Source organism: Dendrobates tinctorius, unplaced genomic scaffold (assembly GCF_039654945.1).
Source record: "Dendrobates tinctorius isolate UK_male_01 unplaced genomic scaffold, ASM3965494v1 ptg000135l, whole genome shotgun sequence".
Classification (NCBI taxonomy): Eukaryota; Metazoa; Chordata; class Amphibia; order Anura; family Dendrobatidae; genus Dendrobates; species Dendrobates tinctorius.
The window spans coordinates 12,122,558-12,131,514 of record NW_027361803.1 but is presented as its reverse complement, the minus strand read 5'-3'; the positions used below and the strand labels follow the sequence as shown (position 1 = coordinate 12,131,514).

Below are 8,957 nucleotides of genomic sequence, written 5' to 3'. Positions count from 1 at the left end.
TTACCTCTCCTCCTCCTACACCCCTGCTCTGGCTTCTGCAGGGCGTCTCAGCTCGCCTGCTGGTACACGCTGAGGCAGAGGGGGAATGATGGGAGCGTCACCAGACGTCCTAGGCAGCTGCCTGCCCCTAATTCCGGCTCTGGCTGGATGTGCACGGTGCATAGACACGAATAGTGCAGCGCCACACTGTGTAGTGACTGTTCTCGGTACTGCAGCTTGGCTGGTCGGTGGGGCTGCAGGGTGTTGGACCCCACTGAAGTGATATGTGCCGAACAGCCCCATCGATATTTACTCTGTGGAAAGGCGATCTAATGACTTTCCAAGGACTCGATTACTGGAGATCCCGGGATCTATTCTCATCGTCTGATCTGGAGGCAGAAAGGATTTTTTTTTTTCACTTTAAGGTGATGAAATATTAGATCCCATCAGTGAGCGAATAATACAGGACGGACGGCGGCTGCATCCGACCGCCACGGGACACTACAACTCCCAGCATGCCAACTTCAGTGTAATTACAGCTAATTATTGTAACTCATTTAAATGACTCTATCTATATATATATATATATATATATATAGAAACGACCAGTCCGAGGCGATCACCAGCCGGAGTCTCTGCCGCACATCTCCCCGCAGTCTCCAGCAGAGGGCGCTCCGCCGCACGTCTCCCCGCAGTCTCCAGCAGAGGGCGCTCCGCCGCACATCTCCCCGCAATCTCCAGCAGAGGGCTCTCCGCCGCACATCTCCCCGCAGTCTCCAGCAGAGGGCGCTCTGCCGCACATCTCCCCGCAGTCTCCAGCAGAGGGCGCTCCGCCGCACGTCTCCCCGCAGTCTCCAGCAGAGGGCGCTCCGCCGCACATCTCCAGCAGAGGGCGCTCCGCCGCACATCTCCAGCAGAGGGCGCTCCGCCGCACATCTCCCCGCAGTCTCCAGCAGAGGGCGCTCCGCCGCACATCTCCCCGCAGTCTCCAGCAGAGGGCGCTCCGCCGCACATCTCCCCGCAGTCTCCAGCAGAGGGCGCTCCGCCGCACATCTCCCCGCAGTCTCCAGCAGAGGGCGCTCCGCCGCACGTCTCCAGCAGAGGGCGCTCCGCCGCACATCTCCCCGCAGTCTCCAGCAGAGGGCGCTCCGCCGCAGCACACATACCATAGAGCTTTTCCTTCCTGCTGTACAGACAAACACTTCCGGCGTAGACAAGCAACATGGCGGCGTACCGGAGAAAACGTGGCTCCAATGTGGAGTCTGAAAACCGGAGCAAAAAGCCCAAATTACAGCAGAAAGAAGCGGAGACTGATGAGGCCGGAGCAGGGGACGAGTTCACCATCCCGGCGCCGGTGTCAGAGGTAGGAGCGCGTGTAGATTGTGCGGTTATTGGTCCGGCTCTTGTGGTCGTGATGATAATCCTGCACACGGTCAGAGCCGGAGGTCCCGGGGCCTCCTGTCACCATTACTGCACTGGAGCCTTTATGTGATCCCTGAGGAGGCGCCGCACATAGCTGGGCGCAGACCGTGCAGCCGGTGATCGGTGGCAGCGGTGTGTGCGGCCTCACAGCTGGAGTGACGCCGGCCCCTGTACTCCGCTCCTGGGTCATCGCAGCAGCGTCTTCAGTCCCTCTTGTATCCGGCTTATTCCTCGGTGCGTTTCCCCCTTCACGATGAGCCGCACGGACGCCGTGACTCTGATTTACCGCCTGACGTGCCCTCGATTACACCGATCACGCCGTCTCCATTGACACCATAGTGTCGGGAGCGCCGGAGAAGATGCCGCCATGTTATAAGGTCATTACCGCAATAGTATAACGAGTCGTATGTATTGGATCGGGGTCACACTAGAGAGGAATACGGACGAGTGCTGTGTGATAACACCTTGCACCGCACTCGGACCGGTCTTCCTCTATGGCCGGCTCCCATCTGCATGAATCGGCCGTATTCAGCGTGCGAGAGAGATCATCAGTGACCATAACCATAGATACCTAATGCCCTGCACACGAGGGAAGAGACGTAGCGAATCAGAAGAACTAGACCACATTTCTAATATGACGTATTTGCTAATATTATTATTATTACACCTACAGTCATGGCCAAAAGTTTTGAGAATGACACAAATATTATATTTTCACATGATCTGCTGGCCTCTGGTTTTTATGTGTGTTTGTCAGATGTTTTTATCACATACAGAAATATAATTTCAATCATATTATGAGTAGCAAAAGGTTATATTGACAGTTAGAATGAGTTAATGCAGCAAGTCAATATTTGCAGTGTTGACCCTTCTTCTTCAGGACCTCAGCAATTCTCCCTGGCATGCTCTCAATCAACTTCTGGATGAAATCCTGACTGATAGCAGTCCATTCTTGCAAAATCAATGCTTTTATTTTGTCTGAATTTGAAGGTTTTTGTTTGTCCACCCGTCTCTTGATGATTGACCACAAGTTCTCAATGGGATTAAGATCTGGGGAGTTTCCAGGCCATGGTCCCAAAGTCTCTATGTTTTGTTCCCTGAGCCATTTAGTTATCACCTTTGCTTTATGGCAAGGTGCTCCATCATGTTGAAAAAGGCATTGTTGATCGCCAAACTGCTCTTGGACGGTTGGGAGAAGTTGCTCTTGGAGGACATTCTGGTACCATTCTTTATTCATGGCTGTGTTTTTAGGCAAGACTGAGAGAGAGCCCATTCCCTTGGCTGAGAAGCCACCCCACACATGAATGGTTTCAGGATGCTTGACAGTTGGCATGAGACAAGACTGGTGGTAGCGCTCACCTGGTCTTCTCCGAATAAGCCATTTTCCAGATGTCCCAAACAATCGAAAAGGGGATTCATCAGTGAAACTGACTTTACCCCAGTCCTCAGCAGTCCACTCCCTGTACCTCTTGCAGAATATCAGTCTGTCCATGATGTTTTTTCTGGAGAGAAGAGGCTTCTTTGTTGCCCTCCTTGAGACCAGGCCTTGCTCCAAGAGTCTCCGCCTCACAGTGCGTGCAGATGCACTCACACCTGCCTGCTGCCATTCCTGAGCAAGCTCTGCACTGCTGGTAGCCCAATCCCGCAGCTGAAACACTTTTAAGAGACGGTCCTGGCGCTTGCTGGTCTTTCTTGGGCGCCCTGGAGCCTTTTTGGCAACAAGGGAACCTCTCTCCTTGAAGTTCTTGATGATGCGATAGATTGTTGACTGAGGCGTAATCTTTGTAGCTGCGATACTCTTCCCTGTTAGGCCGTTTTTGTGCAGTGCAATGATGACTGCACGTGTTTCTTTAGAGATAACCATGGTTAACAGAAGAGAAACAATGATGCCAAGCACCAGCCTCCTTTTAAAGTGTCCAGTGGTGTCATTCTTACTTAATCATGACAGATTGATCTCCAGCCCTGTCCTCATCAACACCCACACCTGTGTTAATGGAGCAATCACTGAAACGATGTTAGCTGGTCCTTTTAAGGCAGGGCTGCAATGATGTTGAAATGTGTTTTGGGGGATAAAGTTCATTTTCTAGGCAAATATTGACTTTGCAAGTATTTGCTGTTAAGCTGATCACTCTTTATAACATTCTGGAGTATATGCAAATTGCCATTAGAAAAAATGAAGCAGTAGACTTTGTAAAAATTAATATTTGTGTCATTCTCAAAACTTTTGGCCATGACTGTAATGCCGATCAGGATTGGATCCTGGAGACAGAACTATTCCTTTAAGTCTCTGTTCTTAGAGGATTGACATCAGGATTCCGTATTTTAGGAGTCGATACGTTTTATACTGACTCCAGCTCCCCGGCCCCGCTATGGAGGGGAAATAATAATCGGCATTTCCTGAAGCGTCGTCCTCTCCAAAACCTCCAGATTCTCACGAGAAAAAGGCGCCGTGTGCACGGCCCCCAATAGAGCTGGTGGTAGACTGGAGCACCCCGTATACCGCCCTATACCCTGGCGCTCCGGGGCCGACCCCTGGAGTGTGGTTTATGCATCATCCCATGTATATCCTGTATACTCGTCTTTTCCCCAGCCTGTATACTCCAGCACAGGGTCATACATGTGTATACCAGGCCCGTTTCATCATTTTTGGAGCAAACACATATGAAATTACTTTTAAATAGGCGCAAATTTAAAAAGCAGGTGAAAAACATCCAAAAGCTAGACAAGAAAAAGTCCAAATAGAATAATAAATGGCCGCCTCTGCCCTGAGGACGAGGTCTGGGGAGCGCGCAGCCTCCGGTATGTATCTGCTGGGAACGATCGCCCTAAACTCCTGTCATTATTCTGGGGGATATTAGGAAGCAAAACCGCCGGCCACTGATCAGCCTCGGGGTGAGGAGCAGGAAGCAGAGGTCCTGGAGCGATGGCTGATATAGCGCCCTCCAGGTGAAGGTGGTCCCGTGCCCCTACATTAATGGCGCCAGGTACCTGCACACGTCCTGGATCTTATGTGTCGCCATCTTGTTGTTGCAGGGCAAATGGATGAACAAGGAGCGGGTGCTGATATTTTCTTCCCGTGGAATTAATTTCCGAACACGACATTTAATGCACGACTTGAAAACGTTAATGCCGCACGCCAAAGCCGGTAAGTGCCGCTGCGACGCTCCTCGTAACGCGCCGCTTCCTCCAGGCTTTATGATGGACCGGAAGATAAAGGGGCAACTGGGAATGGAAGGATAGGAATAGTAGAGATCTGGTCACACACCATAACAATACCCTACGATGGTGCAGGGACCCTACATTACTGCCCCCCCACTGCAGGAAGTTGTGGTGGTCTGTGGGGTCCTTAGATCTAATCCCCAAAAATCAGGACGTAACGGCAGCTCCTAGCGATGCAGAACAGACTATGATGGGAACGTGGAGGCTTCGTCACAGGGCTCGTGTGAAAGTTTTCATCATTCTCATTCTTTTTCACCTTCTTTCACTTTTTATATTTGTAGATACAAAAATGGACCGGAAAGATAAACTGTTCGTCATTAATGAGGTATGTGACGGCCGCTGTGGACACTTCGAGGGTGCGTCCACGTCGCATGGCAACTGAGCTGAAAAAATCGGCTACTAATCAGCGGGAAAAAAGTGCACGAGTTTCATGCTGATTTTCTAGGATTTTTTTTTCCTGTGTCCCTCAAAGCGTGAAATCAAAACCTGCAGCGCAACTCGACGTCTTTGCTCAGATTTTTTTACGCAGCGTGTGGATGATATTTTGTGACCATACCCATAAGCGAGGCTTCCTCCTCGGCTTCTGCTCCCCCTTTTAAGAGCAGCTGAGCGCCTGTTGCCTCCGTGTAATCTTCTCCGACCCCCGTTGGTGTTGCTGGTTTTGTGCTGGCGCTGAATAAATGGCGCCGTCACCTCGTCGCTCTCTAACGGTTTTCTCATCTCGCAGGTTTGTGAGATGAAAAACTGCAACAAATGTATTTATTTCGAGGCGAAGAAGAAGCAGGATCTGTACATGTGGTGAGTGACCCCTCGCTGACTACCCGGCTGCTCTCCTCAGATAATCCCTCTAGTGACGGCTTCAATACTTTTTTTTTATATTTTAGGATATCAAACGCCCCCGAGGGACCATCGGCTAAATTCTTGGTCCAGAACAGTAAGTAACAAATAAGTGAGAAGGATGGGAAGTGGAGGGATGATTGGTCCTGACCGGGTCCTAGATACAAAGTTACTCCTGATCCAAAAGTGTCTGATATCTTGTCTTTTAATTTCATTTTTTTTAACTTAAAACATCGGTCCCTTTTCTGAGCACTCTATTATAGCATGTGGATGTCATAGGGCGAGGGTCTCTTGTAGCCGTAGTGCGGACTATTTCTTGCAGAATGTGCGGCACAATATATTAGATCTGATGCTACAGGCAGCACAGTAGAGCTGTCATTTACTCCCTCCACCTTCTAATTGTAATGAAATGACCCCATCCTGTCCCAGTCTATACAGCAAAGCTAAGTGAGCTGCAGAAACCAAGAAGCATCAGCTAATTGTGTGTTTAGTTTTGAGCGAGACATGCAGGATTTCAAGATATTTTTATTAATTCCCTGCACCTACCAATTGTAATGTAAAGACTGTTCATCTGTCCCCAGTCTATACCGAAAAGCGAAACTTCTACTTGTATTGAAATGACTCCGCTTATTCTGTCCCAGTCTATACAGCAAAGTTCCGTAAGCTGCAGAAATCAGGAAGCATCAGATAACCATATGTTCTAATGTTCATGCAATATTTAAAGATCTTTTTAAAATACCATGTTTTGTGGATTATAAGGCGCACTGAATTATAAAACGCACACCAAATGTCAGGGAGAAAAATAAAACTTTTTTTTTTTTTTTAAAAGCTAAAATGATGGTGCGTCTTAGTTGCTTTTATGGTAGCTTAGCTGGGCGGCGGTTGATCGGGGTCCCAGGTGGGAGGGTCGCTACTTGCGGCGGTGGTAGGAGATGCTGCAAGTCCCAGGCTGGTCGGAGTGGGGCGATGCTGATAGGAGGTGGAATTCAGCGGTGCGGGGGCTCTGCAAGCATTTATGGGAAGTACAGGAGTGCTGGGCTTTCACAAAATGTCGGCGGAGCCCTTGCACCGCCGAACACCCCCTTCTACCAGCCTGGGGTCCATAGCATCACCCCACTCCTGCCGCCGCCAGAAGCTTCCTGTAGCAGCGACCCTGGGACCCCGCTCCACCGCAGCTGGTAAGCTACATTCAGATTATAAGACTTACCCCCATTTTCCCCCAAATTTGAGGGTGATAAAAGTGATAAAATATTGTAAATGCATAAAAAATAACAAAAAAAACTTTTCACATTTTATAATTTTCTGAGGCCAAATCCACGTGGCCAGGACCGTGCAGCTCTGTCCGTATCTGATGACATCAGACAGATGTGCACACGTGTATGTAGTCGTCTGCTGTCCACACCGACCTCACATTGCGCCCAGGACTAGCAATGAAAATGCTTTATGCTGTATACTGTCATTTTCTGTGGATCCGATGCAGGTTTAAAAAAAAAAAATCTCTTCTTCCCTTTTTCGAGTTCACACGCTGGCAGAGCTGAAGATGACTGGAAACTGCCTGAAGGGCTCCCGTCCGCTGCTCTCCTTTGATCCGGTTCGTATTTAAAAAAAAAAAAAAACTAATGTATTTGGTATAGAACTACAAGTCCCAGCATCCTTTGCTGCAGCTTACACACCCCCTCTCCTCCCCCCGCAGGCTTTTGATCAGGATCCGTACCTCTCGTTGCTGAAGGAGCTCTTCATTCAGGTAACGGCGACTTCTGCGTCCGTGCGTTTCGGTTCTCGGCGCCATTTCTTCACGTAATATCTCGGTCTCTCGATTGCAGATTTTTGGAACCCCGAGATATCACCCCAAGAGTCAGCCGTTCGTGGACCACGTCTTCACCTTCTCCGTAGCAGATAAGAGGATCTGGTTCAGGAATTATCAGGTCCGTCCTTATTCTTCTCTTTAAATTCTTGCACCTCCATATAGGTGACATAAACTCGCAGGACGAGTCACAAATGAGTTTCGCCGTCTAATCCTCCTGCATCCTGGAGCTGACCCCCGCTGCACACAAGAAGGGTCCAGCTGTGCTAAATATCTAAAATCAGTGATCAGAGGCTTGTGCCAGTCGCTGCGGTTTAACCATTTCAATGCTGCAGCACATAAGCGGGAGGTCTGTTCAGGTGCACATCACCCAACCTCCCCCTCGCAACACGACCACGGGAGGCCACAGCAGCCGGGAGTTTGCGGAAGTCCACCATACATGGTACTCCTGTGAAGGCCACCCAGAAATTAGTCTGATCTATCGAAATCTATAAATATTTAACCCTTAAATAAATGGCTTAAAGTGGGGGATGAAATAAATGAAGATTGGCCGACCTTGGCGTCCTTCACCGAGCTGACATAAAGACCACCTCGCTGTCTGCCGGTGCAGTTTTTCCAGCTCCTCCTAGTGCACAGTTCAGATTGGCACCGCTTTATGCGCCAGCGCTGTAGACATGCAGCTGACGGTGCCGAAGTGTTGCCTGCACACAGTGTGTGACCATTGATCGATCCTTGGCTTTGGATTCGTCTTGTAATTCTGCATCTCGTCCTGTTTCCGCAGATCATAGAGGAGGACGCATCTCTGGTGGAGATCGGACCGCGATTTGTGCTGAATCTCATCAAGATTTTCAAAGGCAGCTTTGGAGGTCCGACCCTGTACGAGAACCCTTACTACCAGTCCCCGAATATGGTACGTCCCCCTGCAGTTTTTATGGACATGACTATGCTGGTCTTTGTCCATTACGTTGATCTTTTTCATGTGACTTTCCTGCACAATTTGCTGACGACTTCTCTTTCAGCATCGGCGCATTATCCGATTAGAAACGGCGGCAAAGATTCGGGAGAAGCAACAAGTGAAAGAACTGCAGAAAATGAAGAAGACTGAAGGGGTGGTGGTCGTTCCTCACGACCCCACGGCTGACGTGTTCACCACCAAGGCTGAAAAGAAACCTCAAGTTATTGAGACGCAGCCACCGGTCCTCAAACCCAACAAGAAACGGAAAGACAAAAAGTTCAAACGCCAAAGACTGAGCCAAAAAGGACGCGTATGAACTGTGGCGGGGTGCACTTACCAGGTCGGGGCCCGAGGATCTGTTTTATAAAATAAAAGGAAAAGTCTTCGTCTGTTACCTCACTCGCATTTATAATCAAATTGACGTTTATACTGCGCCAAACACCAGGGTGTGAAAGGGGACCAACCAGAGGAAAGGATAAGACGCCAATAATGTACATTAAAGACCCCTAAAACTGCAGCTGCACCACTGAGACTGGGACTAACCAGGGGCAGCGTTCTCATAGAGAAGTCAATGGTTACACGTCCAGTCTCCTTCAGCTTTTGGACTTTGCTCTTTTCACATCTACTCCCCCTTTCGGCGCTTTGGCCTCCCTTTTCACTCTTCCAGTATGAGGTGGGGGTCAAGCAGCCACTGTAGCCCGATGGATCCGGTCGACTGTAGACGAGGCTTATAGCAAATGA

The 8,957-nt window shown here is 49.4% G+C and overlaps 1 protein-coding gene across 1 annotated transcript; it reads left to right on the top strand.

Moving 5' to 3' along the window:
- The first annotated feature begins 1,078 nt into the window (after positions 1-1,078).
- Positions 1,079-8,610, top strand: BRIX1 (biogenesis of ribosomes BRX1). Its single transcript, XM_073543916.1, has 10 exons — positions 1,079-1,342; positions 4,435-4,546; positions 4,902-4,945; positions 5,348-5,418; positions 5,505-5,554; positions 6,975-7,048; positions 7,151-7,201; positions 7,281-7,382; positions 8,043-8,171; positions 8,281-8,610. Exons 1-10 carry the CDS (start codon positions 1,202-1,204, stop codon positions 8,530-8,532), a joined length of 1,026 nt encoding a protein of 341 aa, XP_073400017.1. The 5' UTR covers positions 1,079-1,201; the 3' UTR covers positions 8,533-8,610.
- The last annotated feature ends 347 nt before the right edge of the window (positions 8,611-8,957 follow it).